The sequence below is a fragment of the Hemitrygon akajei genome, chromosome 23 (genome assembly GCF_048418815.1).
Source record: "Hemitrygon akajei chromosome 23, sHemAka1.3, whole genome shotgun sequence".
NCBI classification, from domain to species: Eukaryota; Metazoa; Chordata; class Chondrichthyes; order Myliobatiformes; family Dasyatidae; genus Hemitrygon; species Hemitrygon akajei.
The window spans coordinates 19,443,069-19,465,582 of record NC_133146.1 but is presented as its reverse complement, the minus strand read 5'-3'; the positions used below and the strand labels follow the sequence as shown (position 1 = coordinate 19,465,582).

General features: G+C 49.4%; 2 protein-coding genes across 3 annotated transcripts in view; one reads left to right on the top strand and one right to left on the bottom strand.

Moving 5' to 3' along the window:
* The window catches only part of stn1 (STN1 subunit of CST complex), a 38,995-nt gene extending 26,023 nt beyond the window's left edge, over positions 1-12,972 (top strand). Inside the window, exon 11 of the transcript XR_012096084.1 lies at positions 3,783-12,972. The gene's annotated coding sequence lies outside the window, so the exon portion shown is untranslated. The remainder of the gene's footprint in view (positions 1-3,782) is intronic.
* Positions 1-22,514, bottom strand: part of LOC140715218 (uncharacterized) — a 51,725-nt gene that overhangs the window by 5,261 nt on the left and 23,950 nt on the right. The window contains exons 24-41 of one of the 2 annotated variants that reach the window (XM_073027087.1): positions 22,200-22,250; positions 21,254-21,316; positions 20,343-20,474; positions 19,863-19,955; positions 19,290-19,397; positions 18,757-18,861; positions 17,295-17,447; positions 16,446-16,538; positions 15,914-16,042; positions 15,559-15,678; positions 12,985-13,080; positions 12,528-12,641; positions 11,809-11,943; positions 10,358-10,471; positions 8,520-8,633; positions 6,592-6,705; positions 4,649-4,762; positions 705-818 (exon numbers count right to left, since the gene is read on the bottom strand). In XM_073027087.1, coding sequence (XP_072883188.1) covers positions 705-818; positions 4,649-4,762; positions 6,592-6,705; positions 8,520-8,633; positions 10,358-10,471; positions 11,809-11,943; positions 12,528-12,641; positions 12,985-13,080; positions 15,559-15,678; positions 15,914-16,042; positions 16,446-16,538; positions 17,295-17,447; positions 18,757-18,861; positions 19,290-19,397; positions 19,863-19,955; positions 20,343-20,474; positions 21,254-21,316; positions 22,200-22,250 — 1,962 coding nt within the window. The remainder of the gene's footprint in view (positions 1-704; positions 819-4,648; positions 4,763-6,591; positions 6,706-8,519; positions 8,634-10,357; positions 10,472-11,808; positions 11,944-12,527; positions 12,642-12,984; positions 13,081-15,558; positions 15,679-15,913; positions 16,043-16,445; positions 16,539-17,294; positions 17,448-18,756; positions 18,862-19,289; positions 19,398-19,862; positions 19,956-20,342; positions 20,475-21,253; positions 21,317-22,199; positions 22,251-22,514) is intronic. The other variant, XM_073027089.1, reaches the window with a different exon arrangement.

Genomic DNA, 22,514 nt, shown 5'->3' with positions numbered 1-22,514 from the left:
TTGCTGGAATTCAGAAGAATGAGAGGAGATCTTATAGAAACATATAAAATTATGAAAGTTATTTCCACTTGTAGGTGAGACTAGAACTAGGGGGCATAGCCTCAAGATTTAAAACAGATGAGGAGGAACTGCTTTTCCAAGAGAGTAGTGAATTTGTGGAATTCTCTGCCCTATGAAGCAGTAAAAGGCTACCTCAGGAAATATATTTAAGACCAGGCTGGATGGATTTTTGCATAGTAGGGTTATGGGGAAAAGGCAGGTAGGTGGCGATGAGTCCGTAGCCAGATCAGCCATGATCTTATTGAATGGCGGAGATAGATGGCCGACTCCTGCTCCTATTTCTTGTGTTCTTATGGTTGGGATCAAGCTAGATGGGACATCGTCTGATATTAGACAGTGAGTGGTTTTATGTTGTAAAGGAAACCATGTAGTGAGTCTCAGGGTGGGGGAGAGCATTGGTCACACTAGGTGCTGTGTGAGTGGTGTGATTTCGAGGTGAGTGGAGAGTGATGGCAGGATGGTATGTGAGGAGGCTGGGGAACACTGAGCTGTGAGAACAGATCCGATGACTGCAGCATGGACACAAACCCTAAACCTGCCTGTATTTGTTGTTTTTGCCAATCCCACTCTCCACAACTCTGGGATCTCTCCGACACCGACAGCCCACTCCATACGCAGAACCTTTCCCAATCCTGCTCTCTCACCTCTCCGGTATTTCTCAATAGCCTCCTTGTTGTCCTTGAACAGTTGGTCCCAATCGAACTGTTTGCCGTTGGATGTTGCCGTGCCGTGGGATGTGTGCACTGCCCAGCCTTTGTCTACAGGAGGACAGTGTTGGAATTGGTAACAGCGATAAACATTTCACTCCCATGCCCACTGCAGAGATCGATCCCTCCCAGGATAAAAAGGTTAACCCTAAAGTCAGCTTTCATTTTGTTGTATCTCCAAATTTTACTGGATAGAACGGGTCGTCAAAACTGCCCAACACATCACCAGCACCAGCCGACTTGCCATCAAAGATGTATATAAAGTGCCAAAAACATGCCAGTAACATCATGAAGGATCCCACCCACCCAGCTTTATGGACCATTTGTCCCACTCCCATCAGGGAGGAGGCTATGTAGCATCCATCCATACCAGGACCACCAGACTCAAAAACAGTTACTTACCCCAAGCAGTAAGACTGATCAACACCTCCATCCACAAACCCACCCCACCATGCCCCCAACTACCACTACCTTATCATTTCCTGTCAGAGTCACCTTATGTACAAACACTCCTGTGCCTAGCATCACTTTTTGTACATACAATCTATGTGTGTATATAAGCCATCTTGTATATTTATATTTATTCAGTTAGTAATAATACGGTGTTCTTTTTCATTTTGAGGTTTTTTTTCTGTGCTGCATCAGATCTGGAGTAGCAATTATTTTGTTCTCCTTTACATTTGTGTACTGGAAATGACAATAAGCACACCTTCAGGGTGACAGATTTTGGGGGCTCTGGAGTCGGGGGACTCAAAGCCAGTGCCGCTGCCAGATGCATCGTGAGAGATGGCAGATACTGGCTGTGTGCCCAGAGACCCGAGTTCTTTGGGCACAGAGCTCGGAAAAAGTGACGCAACAGACTTTTAACATCATAAATCAGCACGTTGTTTTGTTACGTCTCCCCTCTCGCTGTGAAACGGGGACACCTCTTTTTCCCTTACTGGGGAGAGAGAGAGAGCCTGTGGTCTGTCAAATTACCAGCTGAACAAGTAGTCTTTGGGGTAGTGCAAGTCTGTATCTTTATTGATGCTTTGCTGCACGCTTGAGAACTCAGGTGTGCAGATGCTTTTTCTACTGGCGGTTGTGGGGGGAGATTGTTGCTTTGCTGCTGCTTATGTGTGTGAGGGGAAGCTGATGGGGGGCTTTGGGGTTCTAACATTTAACTGTCATTCATTCTTTGGGGCACTCCTCTGATTTCGTAGATGTTTGCGAAGAAAAAGAATTACGAGATGTACAAATCCCATTTCCAGAAAAGTTGGGATATTTTCCAAAATGCAATAAAAACAAAAATCTGTGATATGTTAATTCACGTGAACCTTTATTTAACTGACAAAAGTACAAAGAAAAGATTTTCAATAGTTTTACTGACCAACTTAATTGTATTTTGTAAATATACACAAATTTAGAATTTGATGGCTGCAACACACTCAGCAAAAGTTGGGACAGGCATGTTTACCATTGTGTTACATCACCTTTCCTTTTAATAACACTTTTTAATCGTTTTGGAACTGAGGATACTAATTGTAGTCGATTTGCAATTGGAAATTTTGTCCATTCTTGCTTGATATAAGACTTCAGCTGCTCAACAGTCCGTGGTCTCCGTTATCTGATTCTCCTCTTCATGATGCGCCATACATTTTCTGTAGGAGATAGATCTGGACTGGCAGTAGGCCAGTCAAGCACACGCACTCTGTGTCTACAAAGCCACGCTGTTGTAGCCCGTGCAGAATGTGGTCTGGCATTGTCCTGCTGAAATAAGCATGGACGTCCTGGGAAGAGATGTCGCCTTGATGGCAACATTATGTCTCTCTAAAATCCTAATATACGCCTCAGAGTCAATGGTACCTTCACATACATGCAACTCACCCCTGCCGTAGGCACTGATGCACCCCCATACCATCACAGATGCTGGCTTTTGCACCTTTCGCTGATAACAATCAGGATGGTCGTTTTCATCTTTGGCACGGAGAACTCGACGCCCATTTTTTCTGAAAGCTAGCTGAAATGTGGACTCATCTGACCACAGCACACAGTTCCACAGTCTTTCAGTCCATCTGAGATGAGCTCAGGCCCAGAGAACTCGCCAGCGTTTCTGCATAGAGTTGATGTATGGCTTCCTCCTTGCGTAATACAGTTTCAAGTTGCATTTCTGGATGCAGCGACGGACTGTGTTAAGTGATGATGGTTTTCCGAAGTACTCCCGAGCCCAAGTGGCTATAATTGTCACAGTAGCATGACGGTTTCTTAGGCAGTGCCGCCTGAGGGCTCGAAGATCACGCGCATTCAACAGTGGTTTCCAACCTTGCCCTTTACGCACTGAGATGACTCTGAATTCTCTGAATCTTTTCACAATATTATGTACTGTAGATGTTGAAAGACCTAAATTCTCTGCAAACTTGTGTTGGGAAATGTTCCTTTTGAACTAACAATTCTCTCACAAATTTTGGCACAAAGGGGTGAGCCACGACCCATCCTTGCTTGCAAAGACTGAGCCTTTGATGGACGCTACTTTTATACCTAGTCATGATACCTCACCTGCTACCAATTAGCCTGCTTAATGTGGAGTCTTCCAAACCAGTGTTACTTGAATATTCTGTGCACTTTTCAATCTTATTTTAACTCTGTCCCAACTTTTGTTGAGTGTGTTGCAGCCAGCAAATTCTAAATTAGTGTATATTTACAAAATACAATTAAGTTGGTCAGTAAAACTATTGAAAATCTTTTCTTTGTACTTTTGTCAGTTAAATAAAGGTTCATGTGAATTAACATATCACAGATTTTCGTTTTTATTGCATTTTGGAAAATATCCCAACTTTTCTGAAAATGGGGTTTGTATATTGTAAACATTTCTCTGACATTAAATGTACCTATTGAAACCTAATTAATTACTTTTGAGGTGCCGTGTGAAATAAGCCCTTTGAGCTGCACTGCCCAGCAACCCCGATTTAACTCTAAACTAATCATGCGACAATTTGCAATCATTAATAAACTACTTGGTACATCTTTGGACTGTAGGGAGGAAACCGGAGGACCCAGAGAAAACCCACACATTCCACAGGGAGGACATACTCCTTACAGAGGACATGAGGATTGAACTCCAAACTCTGATGCGCTGAGTTGTAATTGTGTTGTGCTAACCACTACGCTCCTGTGGTGGCTGATCTTGGATCTAGTGAAATGTTGACTGCATTTCTCGCCAAAGGGGCTGCCTGACGCAATGCCTCCCACGGTTTCTATATTAACTTCAGACTGGCAGTGGTCCCCTTGTTTGCTTTTGGACAGATCAGGGGTTTTTCAAGCTGAGCAGAAGGCTGGTGTTTGGCTTGGCTCACAGTCTACTCCGCCTGTGACACAGTGATATCGCAATCGACCAGGTATTTCCAGCAAAGACAAGCAATTCTGCCAAGGGCTTCAGAAAGAGCAAGTGGATCTGTAACCAGCCCTCAAACTTAAACCGGAGGTAAATGGTGAGAGGCTGTCATCATGGTGACTGTACCTGGAACACCAACCCACGCTGACCTTCCGCTAACTCGAGACACCATCAGGTTGATCAACAGTGTGCATCTTGATGCGCCCATAGTCCACACCGAGACAGCCACTCTGAAGTGAATGACGGACCAGTTCCCTGCCCCGGTCTCAAGGGCTGAATTCAGTGGCTCTGCTTAGACCATGAGGATACATCACAGAGTAAGGGATGTCAGGGTAACACAGTTTGTGATGTTAGATGGTGATCCACTTGAAATAGTGCCATCACAGTTCTGGGACACAAAACCTTGAAGCAGCTCCTCCCATCTGTCAACTTCATGAGGTTTTGTCTGAGACCCTGTACCACGCCTATAATTCCCCTGCAGTGGCCAAGAAATTTACATAACCGCTCTCACCTCTCAGGAATTCCTCATACGCTGTCCTGTTCCCGTTGAACACTTTCTCCCAATCGAACTGTCTGCGACCGGATGCCCCCGAGCCGTGGGATGCGTGCACTGCCCAGCCATTTTCTACAGAAGGACAATGTTGGAATTGGTAACAGCGATAAACATTTCACTCTCACACTGCAGAGATTGATCCTCCTGGGGTACCAGGTTAATAGTAAGTCAGCTTCCATTTTGTTGGACCTCCAACTTTCCCTGGATTGAACGGGTAGTCAAAATTGCCCAAAGCATCACTGACGCCAGCCTACCTGAATAAGGGACATATATCGAAACAGAAGAGAACATACAGCACATGACGGGCCCTTTGGCCCACAATGTTGAGCCGACCATGTAACCTACTCTAGAAAATGCCTAGAATTTCCCTAGCGCATAGCGCTCTACTTTTCTAAGCTTCATGAAGAGCTCCTCAAAGACCCTATTGTATCCGCCTCTACCACTGTCGCTGGCAGCGCCTCCCACACACCCACCACTCTTTGTGTGAACTGTACGGACAGGTGCCAGAAAAGGGCCTGCTCATGGACCGTTTGTCCCACTCCCATCAGGGAAGAGGCTACATAGCATCCATGCCAGGACCACCAGACTCAAAAAGAGCTACTTTCACCAAGCAGTAAGGCAGATTAACATCTCCACTCTCCACACCCCCCACCACCACTACTTTATCATTTTCTGTCAAAGTCACCATATGTACAAATACTCCTGTGCCTAGCATCACTTCATGGACATACAATCAATCAACGTGTTTATATAAGCCATCTTAAGTATTTATATTTATTCTGTTAGTATTATTAGTGTGTTCTTTATCATGTGACTTTTTCTGTGCTGCATCAGATCTGGAGTAACAATTATTTTGTTCTCCTTTACACTTATATTCTGGAAATGACAATAAATAATTGATTACTTTTGAGGTGCAGTGTGAAATAAACCCTTTAAGCTGCACTGCCCAGCAACCCCGATTTAGCCCTAACCTAATCATGGGACAGATTACAATCACCGATAACCCTGGTACATCTTTGGACTGTGGGGAAGGAAACCAGGGGACCTGGAGAAAACACACACATTCCACGGGGAGGACGTACTGAGACTCCTTACAGAGGACACAAGGATTGAACTCCAAACTCTGATACCCTGAGCTGTGATAGTGTTGTGCTAACTGCTGCTCTCCCATGGTACCAATCTAGTGAAATGTTGACTGCATCTCTCTGCCAACATCTTCCACAGTTTCTACTTTACTTCAGACTGGCAGTGGTCCCCTTGTTTGCTTTTGAACAGGTCAGGGATTTTTCAAGTTGAGCAGAAGGCAGGTGTTTGGATTGGCTCACAGTCTCTTTCGCCTGTGACACAGTGATATCGCAATTGACCAGGTATTTCCAGCAAAGACAAGCAATTCTGCCAAGGGCTTCAGAAAGAGCAAGTGGATCTGTAACCAGCCCTCAGACTTGAACCAGAGGTAAATGGTGAGAGGCTGTCGTCATGGTGACTGTACCTGGAACACCAACCCAAGCTGACCTTCCACTAACTCGAGACACAATCAGATTTACAAACAATGAGGGGCTCACAGCCCCATCTTGACGCATGCATTGTCCACCCAGAGAGGCAGCCACTCTGAGGTGAATCTGGAGAAGATTGACAGACCAGTTTCCAGCCCCGGTCTCGGGGGCTGAATTCAGTGGCTCTGCTCAGACCATGAGGATACATCACAGAGTAAGGGATGTCAGGGTAACACAGTTCGTGATGTAAGATAGTGATTCACCTGAAAAAGTGCCATCACAGTTCTGGGACACAAAACCTTGAAGCAGCTCCTCCCATCTGACAACTTCATGAAGTTCTGTCTGAGACCTTGTACCACGCCTATAATTCCCCTGCTGTGGCCGAGAATTTTACACAACCGCTCTCACCTCTCAGGAATTCCTCATACGCTGTCCTGTTCCCGTTGAACACTTTCTCCCAATCGAACTGTCTGCGACCGGATGCCCCCGAGCCGTGGGATGCGTGCACTGCCCAGCCATTTTCTACAGAAGGACAATGTTGGAATTGGTAACAGCGATAAACATTTCACTCTCACACTGCAGAGATTGATCCTCCTGGGGTACCAGGTTAATAGTAAGTCAGCTTCCATTTTGTTGGACCTCCAACTTACCCTGGATTGAACGGGTAGTCAAAATTGCCCAAAGCATCACTGACGCCAGCCTACCTGAATAAGGGACATATATCAAAACAGAAGAGAACATACAGCACATGACGGGCCCTTTGGCCCACAATGTTGAGCCGACCATGTAACCTACTCTAGAAAATGCCTAGAATTTCCCTAGCGCATAGCGCTCTACTTTTCTAAGCTTCATGAAGAGCTCCTCAAAGACCCTATTGTATCCGCCTCTACCACTGTCGCTGGCAGCGCCGCCCACACACCCACCACTCTTTGTGTGAACTGTACGGACAGGTTCCAGAAAAGGGCCTGCTCATGGACCGTTTGTCCCACTCCCATCAGGGAAGAGGCTACATAGCATCCATGCCAGGACCACCAGACTCAAAAAGAGCTACTTTCACCAAGCAGTAAGGCAGATTAACATCTCCACTCTCCACACCCCCCCACCACCACTACTTTATCATTTTCTGTCAAAGTCACCATATGTACAAATACTCCTGTGCCTAGCATCACTTCATGGACATACAATCAATCAACGTGTGTATATAAGCCATCTTAAGTATTTATATTTATTCTGTTAGTATTATTACTGTGTTCTTTATCATGTGACTTTTTCTGTGCTGCATCAGATCTGGAGTAACAATTATTTTGTTCTCCTTTACACTTGTATTCTGGAAATGACAATAAATAATTAATTACTTTTGAGGTGCAGTGTGAAATAAACCCTTTGAGCTGCACTGCCCAGCAACCCCGATTTAGCCCTAACCTAATCATGGGACAGATTACAATCACCGATAACCCTGGTACATCTTTGGACTGTGGGGAAGGAAACCAGGGGACCTGGAGAAAACACACACATTCCACGGGGAGGACGTACTGAGACTCCTTACAGAGGACACAAGGATTGAACTCCAAACTCTGATAGTGTTGTGCTAACTGCTGCTCTCCCATGGTACCAATCTAGTGAAATGTTGACTGCATCTCTCTGCCAACGTCTTCCACAGTTTCTACTTTACTTCAGACTGGCAGTGGTCCCCTTGTTTGCTTTTGAACAGGTCAGGGATTTTTCAAGTTGAGCAGAAGGCAGGTGTTTGGATTGGCTCACAGTCTCCTCTGCCTATGACACAGTGATATCGCAATTGACCAAGTATTTCCAGCAAAGACAGCAATTCTGCCAAGGGCTTCAGAAAGAGCAAGTGGATCTGTAACCAGCCCTCAAACATAAACCAGAGGTAAATGGTGAGAGGCTGTCGTCATGGTGACTGTACCTGGAACACCAACCCAAGCTGATCTTCCGCTAATATGAGACACAATCAGATTTACAAACAATGTGGGGCTCACAGCCCCATCTTGACGCATGCATTGTCCACCCAGAGAGGCAGCCACTCTGAGGTGAATCTGGAGAAGATTGACAGACCAGTTTCCTGCCCCGGTCTCGGGGGCTGAATTCAGTGGCTCTGCTCAGACCATGAGGATACATCACAGAGTAAGGGATGTCAGGGTAACACAGTTTGTGATGTAAGATAGTGATCCACCTGAAAAAGTGCCATCACAGTTCTGGGACACAAAACCTTGAAGCAGCTTCTCCCATCTGACAACTTCATGAAGTTCTGTCTGAGACCTTGTACCACGCCTATAATTCCCCTGCTGTGGCCGAGAATTTCACACAACCGCTCTCACCTCTCAGGAATTCCTCATACGCTGTCCTGTTCCCGTTGAACACTTTCTCCCAATCGAACTGTCTGCGATCAGATGCCCCCGAGCCGTGGGATGCCTGCATTACCCAGCCGTAGTCTATAGGAGAACAATGTTGGAATCAGTAACAGTGATAAACATTTCACTCTCATACCCACTGCAGAGGTTGATTCCTCCCCCCCCCCCCCCCCCCCCCGGGGGTACAAGGTGAACACTAAGTCAGCTTTCATTTTGTTGTATCTCCAACTTTTCCTGGACTGAATGGGTAGTCAAAACTGCCCAACACATCACTGGCACCAGCCTACCTGAATAAAGGACGTAGATAGAGAAAGGTGCTGGAAAAGGGCCAGTAACAATCTACCCAGCCGGTTCATGAACTGTTTGTTCCACTCCCATCAGGGAAAGGCGATGAAACACCCACACCAGGACCACCAGACCCAAACACAGATACTTTCCACAAGCAGTAAGGCTCATCAACACCTCCAGAGTTCAAAGATGTATCTCAACCCACTAATCCATTTCTCCAGACCCCCAAACACCACTACCTTATCATTTCCTGTCAAAGTCACCTAATGTACATACACTCCTGTGTATAGCATCAATTTATGGGCATACAATCAATCAACGTGTGTATATAAGCCATCTTACGTATTTATATTTATTCTGTTAGTATTATTACTGTGTTCTTTATCATGTGAGTTTTTTTTCTGTGCTGCATCAGATCTGGAGTAACAATTATTTTGTTCTCCTTTACACTTGTGTACTGGAAATGATGATAATTAATTAATTACTTTTGAGGTGCAGTGTGAAATAAGCCCTTTGAGCTGCTCTGCCCAGCAACCCCGATTTAGCCCTAACCTAATCATGGGACAGATTACAATCACCGATAACCCTGGTACGTCTTTGGACTGTGGGGAAGGAAACCAGGGGACCCAGAGAAAACCCACACATTCCACGGGGAGGACGTACTGGGACTCCTTACAGAGGACACAAGGATTGAACTCCAAACTCTGATACCCTGAGCTGTGATAGTGTTGTGCTAACTGCTGCTCTCCCATGGTACCCAATCTTGAATCTGGATCTAGTGAAATGTTGACTGTATCTCTCTGCCACAGAGGCTGCCTGACGCAACATCTCCCAGAGTTTCTATTTTACTTCAGACTGGCAGTGGTCCCCTTGTTTGCTTTTGAACAGGTCAGGGATTTTTCAAGTTGAGCAGAAGGCTGGTGTTTGGATTGGCTCACAGTCTCCTCCGCCTGTGACACAGTGATATCGCAATTGACCAAGTATTTCCAGCAGAGACAAGCAATTCTGCCAAGGGCTTCAGAAAGAGCAAGTGGATCTGTGACCAGCCCTCAAACTTAAACCGGAGGTAAATGGTGAGAGGCTGTCATCATGGTGACTGTACCTGGAACACCAACCCACGCTGACCTTCCGCTAACTCGAGACACAATCAGATTTACAAACAATGTGGGGCTCACAGCCCCATCTTGACGCATGCATTGTCCACCCAGAGAGGCAGCCACTCTGAGGTGAATCTGGAGAAGATTGACAGACCAGTTTCCTGCCCCGGTCTCGGGGGCTGAATTCAGTGGCTCTGCTCAGACCATGAGGATACATCACAGAGTAAGGGATGTGGTCAGGGTAATGCAGTTTGTGATGTAAGATAGTGATCCACTTCAAAAGGTGCCATTACGGTTCTCGGATTCTAAACCTTGAAGCAGCTCCTCCCATCTGTCAACTTCATGAGGTTCTGACTGAGACCTTGTACCACGCCTATAAATCCCCTGCAGTGGCCGAGAATTTTACACAACCGCTCTCACCTCTCAGGAATTCCTCATATGCTGTCCTGTTCCCGTTGAACACTTTCTCCCAATCGAACTGTCCGTGATCGGATGCCCCCGAGCCGTGGGATGCCTGCACTACCCAGCCGTAGTCTATAGGAGAACAATGTTGGAATCAGTAACAGTGATAAACATTTCACTCTCATACCCACTGCAGAGGTTGATCCCCCCCGGGGTACAGTGTTAACACTAAGTCAGCTTTCATTTCGTTGCATCTCCAACTTCACCTGGATTGAACGAGTAGTCAAAACTGCCCAACACGTCACTGGCACCAGCCTACCTGAATAAAGGACATGGTTACAGAAAGGTGCCGGAAAAGGGCCAGTAACAATCTACTCAGCCTGTTCCTGGATGGTTTGTTCCACTCCCATCAGGGAAAGGCAATGAAACACCCACACCAGGACCACCAGACCCAAACACAGATACTTTCCACAAGCAGTAAGGCTCATCAACACCTCCACCCACTAATTCACCCCTCCACACTCCCAACCACCACTACTTTATCACTTCCTGTCAAGGTCACTTTATGTACATACATCCAATCAACATGTGTATATAAGCCATCTTATGTATTTATATTTATTCTGTTAGTATTATTACTGTGTTCTTTATTATGTGAGGTTTTTTTTCTGTGCTGCATCAGATCTGGAGTAACAATTATTTTGTTCTCCTTTACACTTGTTTACTGGAAATGACAATAATTAATTACTTTTCAGGTGCAGTGTGAAATAAGCCCTTTGAGCTGCTCTGCCCAGCAGCCCCAATTTAGCCCTACCCTATCTTGGGACAAATTACAATTACTGATAACCCTGGTATGTCTTTGGACTGTGGGGAGGAAACTGGGGGACCCAGAGAAAACCCACACATTCATAGAACATAGAATAGTACAACACAGTACAGGCCTTTCGGCTCACAATATTGTGCCGACCCTTAAACCCTGCCTCTCATATAACCCCCCACCTTAAATTCCTCCATATACCTGTCCAGTAGACTCTTAAATTTCACTAGTGTATCTGCCTCCACCACTGATTCAGGCGGTGCATTCCACGCACCAACCACTCTCTGAGTAAAAAACTTTCCTCTAATATCCCCCTTGAACTTCCCACCCCTTACCTTAAAGCCACGTCCTCTTGTATTGAGTGGTGATGCCCTGGGGAAGAGACGCTGGCTGTCCACTCTATTCCTCTTAGTATCTTGTATACCTCTATCATGTCTCCTCTCATCCTCCTCTCCAAAGAGTAAAGCCCTAGCTCCCTTAATCTCTGATCATAATGCATACTCTCTAAACCAGGCAGCATCCTGGTAAATCTCCTCTGTACCTTTTCCAGTGCTTCCACATCCTTCCTATAGTGAAGGGGAGGACATACTGAGACTCCTTACAGAGGACACCAGAACTGAACTGCAAACTCCAATTACACAACCGTTCTCACCTCTCAGGAATTCCTCATACGCTGTCTTGTTCCCGTTGAACACTTTCTCCCAATCGAGCTGAAGCCAGTTGGCTACCCCAGGCGTGCCCGAGCTTCGGGACGAAGTGTGGGATGCGTGACTAGTCCAACTATTATCTACAAGAGGACAACGTGGGAACCAGTTACTGGATAATGTAGTGATTAGCCGAATAAGTACTGGAATAAAAATACACAAAACCAGAGCAAGAATAGGCCACTCAGCCCCTTGAGGCTGCCCCACCCAAGTAATGTGATCACAGATGACCCACCTTTGTCACTTTCTCTATTCCCCCTCAATATACAGTACTCTAGTTTCAGAGATCAGTCAGCCTCCACCCTGAATACTTTCAGCAACTCCACGGATCTCCGGCAGAGAATTCCAGTGTTCCACCTCCCTTGACATCTCTGAGGTGGGAGTTCCACCTGGACACTGGGTCTAGATACCTCTCCAGGGGAATCACCCTTTCAGCATCCATTCTGTCAGTCCTCCTCAGAACTGTGCACTTATATAACATCTCATTCTTCCAAACACAGTGAGTAAAGACCTAACCTGCCCAGCCTTCCTTCACCAAAAGTTATTTCATGTTTGGGTTTGAAGGGCAATTAATGTTCGAACACAGCAACTTCATGAACCCTTCATTCCAAACTCTTCATCCCACAATGACACCCCCTCCTGACCCACCCTACGACAATTGTCCTACCTCTCAAGTAGTTCTCGAAGTCCGTGCCATTTCCATAAGTTCGCTCTCGCCACAGGTGTCCATTACGCCCTGAACCCCCACCAGCGATGACACGGGAATCAATCAGCCCGTTGTCTGGAAAAGCAAGAGGCTCGTTTGAGGTCAACGTGCTCTGATTTTGATGGAAACATCAACAGTGTAGCTGGGGCTCAATTCCCAATACTGTCTGTAAAGAGTCTGTGTGTTCTCCCTGTGACTGGGTGGGATTCCTCCCACATTCCAAAGATGTACTGGTTAGGTTTAGTAAGTTATGGGCATGCTATGCTGGAAGCATGGCAACACCTGTGGGCTGTCCTCAGACAATGTCGGTTATCGACACAAATGATGCATTTCACCATATGTTTGAATGTTCTATGTACATGTAACAAATAAAGTTAATCTTTAATAAACTTGAGTTGCCTCTCCACCGATGACTTACCTTGCATGTACTGGATAAGTCGTGGGGCCAGTTCAGAGTATACAACACGACCTGGGGGTCCTGGGGGGCCCATGATGTACGGCCTCATCCTGTCACCTGTGGGAGAACATAAAACATTGAATAGTACAGCACAGTACAGATCCTTCGGCCCACAATGTTGTGCCGACCTTAAACCCTGCATCCCATATATCCCCTCACCTTAAATTCCTCCATATACTTATACTAGTGAAATTTAGGAGACTACTAGACATCTGCCTCCACCACAGACTCAGGCAGTGCATTCCACACACCAACCACTCCGAGTAAAAAACCTTCCTCTAATTTACCCCTTGAACTTCCCACCCCTTACCATAAAGCCATGTCCTCTTGTATTGAGCAGTGGTGCCCTGGGGAAGAGGCACTGGCTATCTATTCCTCTTACTATCTTGTATACCTCTATCATGTCTCCTCTCATCCTCCTTCTCTCTAGAGAGTAAAGCTCTAGCTCCCTTAATCTCTGATCATAATCCATACTCTCTAAACCAGGCAGCATCCTGGTAAATCTCCTCTGTACCCTTTCCAATGCTTCCACATCCTTCCTATAGTGAGGTGACCAGAACTAGAAACAGTACTCTAAGTGTGGCCTAACCAGAGTTTTATAGAGCTGCATCATTACCTCGCGACTCTTAAACTCTGTCCCTCGACTTAATGAAAGCTAACACCCCATAAGCTTTCTTCACTACCCTATGGCAATTTTCAGAGATCTGTGGACATGTACCCCCAGATCCCTCTGCTCCTCCATGCTACCAAGTATCCTGCCATCTACTTTGTACTCTGCCTTGGCGTTTGTCCTTCCAAAGTGTACCACCTCACACTTCTCTGGGTTGAACTCAATCTGCCACTTCTCAGCCCACTTCTGCATCCTATCAATGTCTCTCTGCAATCTTCGACAATCCTCTACACTATCCACAACACCACCAACCTTTGTGTCGTCTGCAAACTTGCCAACCCATCCTTCTACCCCCACATCCAGAGAGAGGCTGGATTACCAGCTGTGCACAAAGGGAGTGCGGAGCACAGGGGCACTGGCACTCTCATCGTTAGAATCAGTGAAGAGAGCACATTATATTGGACAGGCACACAAGTAACATTAAACAGCATCACCCCTGCACTGTGCAGAGAGCGATGGGTTGTAAGGCTGGAGAAGTCTGTACAATCTCTACAGCACCCTGATGCACTGTTCGGCCCATCTACGTGGTGCACTGCCACAAGAAAGCAGCATCCATTATCAACAGCCCTCAGCACTCAAGCCACACTCTCTTCTCACTACTGCCATCAAGCAGGAGGTATCGGAGCTTTAAGTCGCACAGCACCAGGTTCAGGGACAGTTATTACTTCTCAGCCATCAGTGTCCTGAACCAGCATAGATAACTTTACCTACCACAAGTCTAATTGTTTCCACAATCTACAGCTCACTTTCAGTGATTCGACAACTCATGTTCTCAGTGTAATTATCTACCTACTTAACCATCTACATAAATTCTATTATATTTCTTTGTTTCCCTGGGGTGCCGCAGGAAAAATCACACAGTAGTGTAAAGATATATCCGTACTTTGATAATAAATTTACTTTGTCTTTGTTTGATTTTGACATTACCCCTGCAGTAATACTGAACCATACACTGTGGAAGTAGCCCCCAGTCTGCATGACAGCATCCCAGGCAAGGAGTCATGGGAGTCGACTCGAGATAGTGAAATCCTGCTACAACTCAAGCTAACAAACACAAGGCAGCAGAGCTGAGTGTCCAGCAAAGGAAATGGGGCCACGATCTGAAATGCTCCAGCTGCTGACAGCAGCCCCACCTGCTTAGGGTGACTGTGGTGGGAAGGAACCCCTTCAGAGAGGGAGAGTGGTGGGAATCACTACCCCAGACAGCAATGGAAGTACGGTCGCCGGCAGGATCAGCACCGATATGGACAGATCTCTGGACGGCGCAGGGAAGTGGCCCAGGGGTAAAAGGTCAGACGTGATCTTACTGATGGTGCGATGGGGGAGAGGGGCCAAATGGACAGAAGGTGCTGGAATTTGGAACAAGGACAAAAGGGTGAAAGAAGTCAGCGTGTTGAATGGCATCTGAGAGGCGGAATGGGTCGATTCATTCACCAGGGTTCTCTCAAGTCATGACAGCAACACCTTTGGAGTTCCACTTTATTTCTTCATTACAGGGGTCACAGCCCAGAGCACAAAAATGTGGCCACAAAATGCCACATTTAGTGCTGGTCTTGTGGCCTTGTCCCCAGCACATCCTTGGGTTTTGTTGGTTGTTAATCCCATGAAGCATTGTTTCAATGTACAGGATAAATGAACCTGAATCACGAGGAAAACGGGAGCCCAGGGTACAGTAGAACGGTTACTGAACAGTTGTCCAGCTGTCAACCAGGAATTTCCTCGGCCTCAGGTCCAACACAGAGTGTCAACCTTTCTCTAGGTGCACCCCCTACTATCACACCAGACCCCAATGGGAACACAAAGCTCCCTTCGCAGGCAGGGGGCTTCAGGGCACATAAAACTGAACAGTTTATCACAGTACTTACTTGTGAAATAATTAATAATCTCATTCTTGAGTTGCTGCCGGTCCTGGGAATTGAAACCACCCCCTGGGGGTCCAGGAGGCCCGGGAGGTCCCTGGGGGCCTCTCACACTGTAACCTGAATCTGGACACAAACAGAGGTTAGAAACTGGGGTGAGCCTGGGAACTGGTCCCAGCCAGGGAGAGTTTGACACCAGAGAAGGGTTACCAGGCTCTCTGAGGTCTGAGCCCACCAGAGTCCAGGCTGGGTCAAACCCAGGGTTTCACTGTGCCCCCAGACGCGCGGTCACCCCAGCACACCGCGCAATATAACACAAGCCACGGAAAGCGTTTTCTAAACATGCAGGAGGTCAAGTTACTCTGAATGTAGGTGACAACATCTTCGACACGGAGGTTCCCTCCACCAAGTCCGGGCGGTCCGGCAGGGCCTGGTAAACCTCGTGGTCCAGGTGGTCCTGGTTGTCCAGTGATCCCACGGATTTGAGGACCTAAAGGCAAAGGAACAGGTTATACAGTGATGCTGGAATGTCCCAGGTGTTAATTCCCTCCTCCTCCCTCCACTTCTGGTCAGGACATACCAGGTTCCCCACCGCACCCCACACATCACCTGGGGAGGCCAGTGGTCCCTGGATGTGGACGGTTCACCATCTCTGGGGATGAAGATGCTGAGTTCACAGACTCTGCCAGGGTGTCCAAGACAAGGTGGAGGTGGGAGTCCCAGGGGAGTGTAGGTATCCCTGGAGTTCCCTGTCTCTGCGGTCAGGTGTCCCATCACTGGTATCTCTGCTCCCCCAAAGCTGGAACACCCTGCTAACGGGATGCCATGGCTTGGGGGTGTTCCCAGGATACAGACACTAGTGTAGGGATGGACATCGGGGTGCCAATACTCACTCTGTAGCAGAGCCAACAGCTCAGTGCTGGACATGGAACCTGGTGCTCCTGGAGGTCCTGGGGGTCCCTGCACCTGGAGGACTGTACCGGAACCTGGCAGAGGAGAGAGGGAGAGGCAGTGAAACCTCAAACCCAGCAGCGCTAAGTGATCACCATACCCACTGCACAGCCTCCCTTCCCCACTCCTGATCCCATCTCCCTGAACCCCTCTTCCCAATCCCAGCCCAACTCCCCTTCCCTGATCGCTGATCCCACCTTCCCTTCCCCATTCCCAGCTCCCGGCTTCCTGATCCTGGCTCCTGGCTGTGGAAATCGTGCCATTCACGCTCGGGGGTCTCCCCCACCCCAAAGGACCATCTACATATCAGGATCCCACCCACAAACCATTCCACAAGCTGGAGATTATACCCCCACCATCCACCCCTCAGCTCCCACTCCATGGTGGTCTTCCTGGATAGGGATTCTTGACAAGGGGCAGTAGTGGGTCCCCTCTGCTCCTTGTGAGGTTCTTTGTTTCCCAAATTCAGCAGAAGCTTGGCTTCACCTCCATGATCCCAACTCTATCCCTGCCCACCTCCACATTCCCAGCCCTCCCCCTGGACCGCTGCCTACCTACCTTCGCTCTCCACTGAGGCCTTCAGCCACGTTGTCAATCCTGGGGTTCTAGTCCACGCCCTGCCCCTTCTCCACCCTCTACCTCTGGCCTCACCCCTCTCCAAATCCATCCCGTGCTCAATGAGGAGGCGGTGGGTTACCCGGGGTCCCTCCTCAGCCCAGCCTAGTGGCGGTCTGTGTGGATGGATATGCTGCCGCTGACCGTCTGTAGCGGTCGATATGTCACACACTCACTCCTCAGGTAGTCCTGCAGCCGGTGGGCAATGTCTCCGTAATCCAGCCGTATGTCTCTCACTCTCTCCCGCCCTGTGTAACCTGGGCTCCCGGGCGGACCCTGTGGACCTGGTGGCCCAGGAGGTCCCACCAAATATCTCCGAATGCTTACATCTGCAGAGAGAACCAGAAATCACTGGGGTGTTCAAAGAGCATTTACGAGAGACAAGGGGCTCTGTTCTGGACAGACAGGGCATCGTAGGGAGTTGCAGACACAGCCCAGCCTGTCACACAAACCACCTCCCTTCCACTGACTCCGTCTATACCTATCACTGCCTCAGTGAAGCAGCCCGCATCCACCCTCTCCCGTCTGGGCAGAAGGTGTAGAACTCTGAGTTGCATACTATCAGGCTCAAGGACAGCTTTGATCTCTTCAGTCTTGAATAGCTCTCTCGTACACTGCAGATGAACTGTTGACCTCTCATGACCCTTGAACTTTATTAGCACTGCACTCTCTTTTGCTCTAATATTAGTTTCTGAATTCTCGTTTCCTTTCATTCTTATTGAATGAAAGAAACAAAAGCTTCTCATTGCCCTTGGTCTGTGGGACAATAATGAACCAATACCAACTTCAATAGGACTGTAACCTCCCAGAGGGGCTCATCAGGTAGGGTGATGCTGTGTGAGGGAGACAGATATAACGTTATATCGAAGTACTCACTGATGTCTCTGCGGGGAGTGTAGGGAAAACTCTGGTCTCGAGAGTGGGGAGAATGTGGAGTCCGGTCCCTCAGGAATATCAGCTGTGTGTGGGGTGGGAGAGAGGGAGTAGGTCTGGTGATAGGCTAAAAGGAGAGGGGTTAAATCTAGTGACAGGGCAGATGGAGATGGGGTGGATCTGATGATGGGGACAGATGGAGAGGGGTTTGAGCATATGGGTTGGAGGCATTCAGAGACCCTGGCATGCACTGGTAGGCACGGTAGGGCAGGGTCCGTGAGAGAGGACAGACAGCTGTGGCAGTGTCTGGTCTCTGGGGCCTAGCCTCGTCCACTGTAACCCCACACTGAGCTCAGACAGCTGGGGTGGGAGGGGGAGGGGGAGGTACGCCCGAGGAGGAGTGAGGTGGGGAGAAATGGGTGTTCTTTCGGGAGAGGTTTGGATGGGTCATCGTGTGAACCAACCAGACCAACTGAGCAGGTGTGACTGTCGGAGACCAGTGATGTCTCACCGTGGGTCAGAGCACTGAGTGGCCACTCTGCCCGTCCAATCTGTCTGGTTAATCACTGGATCATGGCGGTCAGCCTCTGTGGGGGGGGGGGGGGGGGGGGAAGGGAAGTCAGGTCATGAATGGACGACCAGTCGCACCCTGATCTACATCCTCCCCTGTCCCCTAGCTCAACACCCCACTTCACCCCTGACCCGAGACCTCCCTTAGCTCACCTCTACGAGACCCCTCCCCTGCCCGATCCCCGGAGGACTCACCCTGCAGCAAGGCTGAGAGATCCCTGGACGAGGACAGAGACCCTGGTGGTCCTGGAGGTCCTGGAGGTCCTGGAGGTCCTGGGCGTCCTGATCCGGCCAACCAACCTGCAACACGAGGGAGCACAGTGAGACGGGTGGGGAGGGCCCAGAGGAGGAGCAGGAGAGCGAGATGGGAAGGGAATAGTGGGCGGAGGGTTCCAGTCAAGGTGTGACCAGAGAACTGGACCTGGAGAACCCAGGAGGTGAGCTTTCACAGACCAGCCGACACAGAGCCAGCAAGAGAGATGATCTGGCTGGAGGGGCATCGGCTGCCTCTGTTCACTGACCACCACCTCCCACCCCCCAGCTGGGACAGAGAGGCACCACAGGAATGGTTGACAGCTCATCCCTTACACACTCACACACACTCACACACACTCACACACACTCACACACTGCATTCCTCAGCACCACACATGACACACTCACACCCCGCAGCCTCCACACTCCCCCACTCTCCCCACCCCACAACCCCCAGCCAGAGCGGACATTACTTCTGCTGAAATCCGTGACGTAAGCCTCCAGCTCGGCACGACTGACCCCGTTTCCTTGTGGGCCAGGATGTCCCAGGAGTCCTCGCAGGTATTGCTGAACATCCGTCCCTGTGAATGCGGAGAGGAGATCAGTGAATCCCAGGTCCTGGTATACAGCTTGTCACAGAGAGACCCCCAGCTCCTACCACCCCATCACACCCCCAGGATCAGACACAGGGTGAAGCTCCCTCCACACTGTCCCATCACACAGTGACAGGGCCGCACAGGGTGAAGCTCCCTCCACACTGTCCCATCACACACTCCTGGGGTCAGATACAGAGTGAAGCTCCCTCCACACTGTCCCATCACACACTCCCAGGATCAGACACAGGGTGAAGCTCCCTCCACACTGTCCCATCACACAGTGACAGGGCCAGACACAGGGTGAGGCTTGCTCTGGACAGTGTGTGGCGTGTTTGGTGTCAAGATAAGTTCAGTCCTGACTCTGGTTTCTGTTCTGACTGTTGCTCCTTTCTGCCCTTTGGCTGACGGGGCTCGGACTGTGGAGTACATTTCCAGCCGCTTCAGACTTACTTTGCAGGTAGGTGATCAGGTCAGCGCTGGAGAGTCTCCCTGAGGGTCCGGGGGGTCCTGGAGGCCCTCGATGTCCCACACTGAGCCCTGAATCTGGAATAGAGAGAAACACCTGCAAACGTGGACCCACAGGACACACGGATCTTGACCTTGTTGACCCCTGACCCTCAGACCTCTGGACCCTGACCACACTACAACCCCTGAAGATGACCGTCAGTTCCACCCCAACCCCAGGACCCTGACCCCTGACCCGTGATCCCTGACATCTGGCCACAACCAGACCTTAATCCCCAACGCCGGCTCCAGATCTCCCCAGACCCCAGCAGCACCAGGCGTCCAGCTCAGCACCACAAGACCTGACTGCACGGGCTACCATGTTCGGGGATCAGGCCCAAAATTAGGGGCCATAAAAGCTGAGATTGGGGTCAGACCCAGGGTTAGGGTCAGGTTCAGGGTCAGGGGTCGGGAGCGTTTACTTACCCCGAATGTAGCCGATGAGGTGGCTGGCAATCTCCGAGTACTGGTGTTGCCCCACTGTACCCTGCTCACCCTTTGGCCCCTGTGGCCCTGGTGGTCCAGGTGGGCCAGACAAGGAATTCCGGACACCCTCAGCTGAAATGGGAATCAGAACAGTGAGAATTCCTGGGAAACCTGCTCCCCCAACTGCCCAACCCTCCACCAGCATGCGGACAGTCCTGTCACTCAGGGTAATGTACCCACCCATCAACAACCCCCAACACACACACACCCAACATAACATCTCAGGAACACAACTTCCCCAACACAGCACCCCTCCATGGACACAGAGCTCCCGGTCATCGTACCCTCACTGTGCTCCTTCCATACTAGGTAATGTACCCACTCTCCAACAACAACAACAACATCCCACCCCAGACACAGAGCTCCTGTCACAGGGTAACATGCCCACCGCTAACAAAACCACCCAAACACAACTCCCTACTCCAGACAGAGCCCCTGGCAACGTACCCACCCGGACCTGCCCAACTTTCCTGCACCCAGCAACCCCACCACCACCACCACTGGGCCATTCTGCAGTCCGATGAGATGCGGGTCTCGGTGTACAGACACCGGGGTACCGGAGGACCCATCAGTTAGGCCATTCGGTCTGTCATGCATGTTCTGGGTTGTTGGAAGCTCTCTCGCCTCCAGCCACTTGGGAAACATCCCACTCCCGACGTCTGTGCTGAATGTGTTTTCCAGGAATCCCATTCCAGAACACAGTGACTAATTCCACTCCCAAGCTCCCCCCCCCCCCCCAAAGAAGCAGAAGCAGCGGATCTCGCTTGCTTAGTGCGTCTGAAACGGTGAACAAGGCGACGCGGCCAGTTGTGACCTCTTGCCCGAGCCACCGCTCGCTCTGTGGTACTTACATTGGAGTGTCTCCATCACCAGCTGCCTGACTTTGCTAAGAGAGCCGGAGACTCCCGGTGTACCTGGAGGTGGGGAACAGGCAGTCAGAGGACATCAACCCACAGTCTGTCACCTGACAGGCAAACACATCACATTGCGCGGACCCCTCCAAAACCGGCAGAATGCACAGAGGCACGCGTCCAAAACTTCCAATCCGCCCCGCTGTCGCACACAGTCATCGACAGGCTGAGGCATCTGTACAGGATTTGGGATCATGAGGTGGGCAGCAACGCTCCCTCCAAGGTGTAACACGCACACATCCTTCGCTACCCGCGCACAAAGGAATTTAAACTGCGCACAGAAGGTTGTCACCCTCCACCTCATTGTCATGTTAAGTATATTTCACGATCGTGCACAATCACATTTCCTTTTCCGGTTTCTAATGTGGATGGTGTTGACAACATGGAGTTTTGCCTGCAGGTTAGAACTGGCTTATTTATACTGTTCTTATTGAAGACATAATTCAGTGCGCGCACGTTGTCACTTGGCAAAGAAAGATTGCACAGCACAAGATTTTTGCTAACACTGGTCATTACAAATTAAAGGGAACATCGTAGGGCAAGGAGTAAAGTTGTAGATCAGTTATGGTGCTGTCGAACAGCAAAGGTTTGAGAGGCGGTATGTCTTCCTCCTGACCCTGTCCGTCAAGGAAGTCCCATGGACTGAAGGGCATTCTATAAGAGGAGCCGCCGTAGAGGAACATAAGGGCTCGAACCGGAGGGAGGTGTTTATTGGAGCCCCTGAGAATAGGCTCTACAACTCTGCTCTAGACAGCCTGTGTACTGGTACAGGTAATAGCTGTATGCACCTTATCTGGGGTGTGTAGGAGGACCATCACTGATCCCCTCACACCGTGCCCACAGACCCAGTCTGTCCCTTACCATCTCCCTCAGGGGGAGGACTCACCTGGGGGACCTGGAGGTCCTGGGGGTCCCTGGATACCTCCGTTGCCAGTAACTGTGGGGTAGAGACACAAGCCTGGTCAGTTCCTGCACCCCCATCTCTCCCTTCGGCAAGTCCCTCCACCGCCCACCCCACCCACAGATACACGGAGGGACGTCATCCACGCAGCAGACTGGGGGAAATACTCCTCATTCCCGGTTGTCCGACAGCGACAGATAACCACGCTGGGATGTGGGATCTTGCCATGCCGAGGCCGGCTGCATAGTTTCTCGTTGACATCCGAGGTGAGGTGTGTGGGGAGGTGGGATAAGGCTGAGG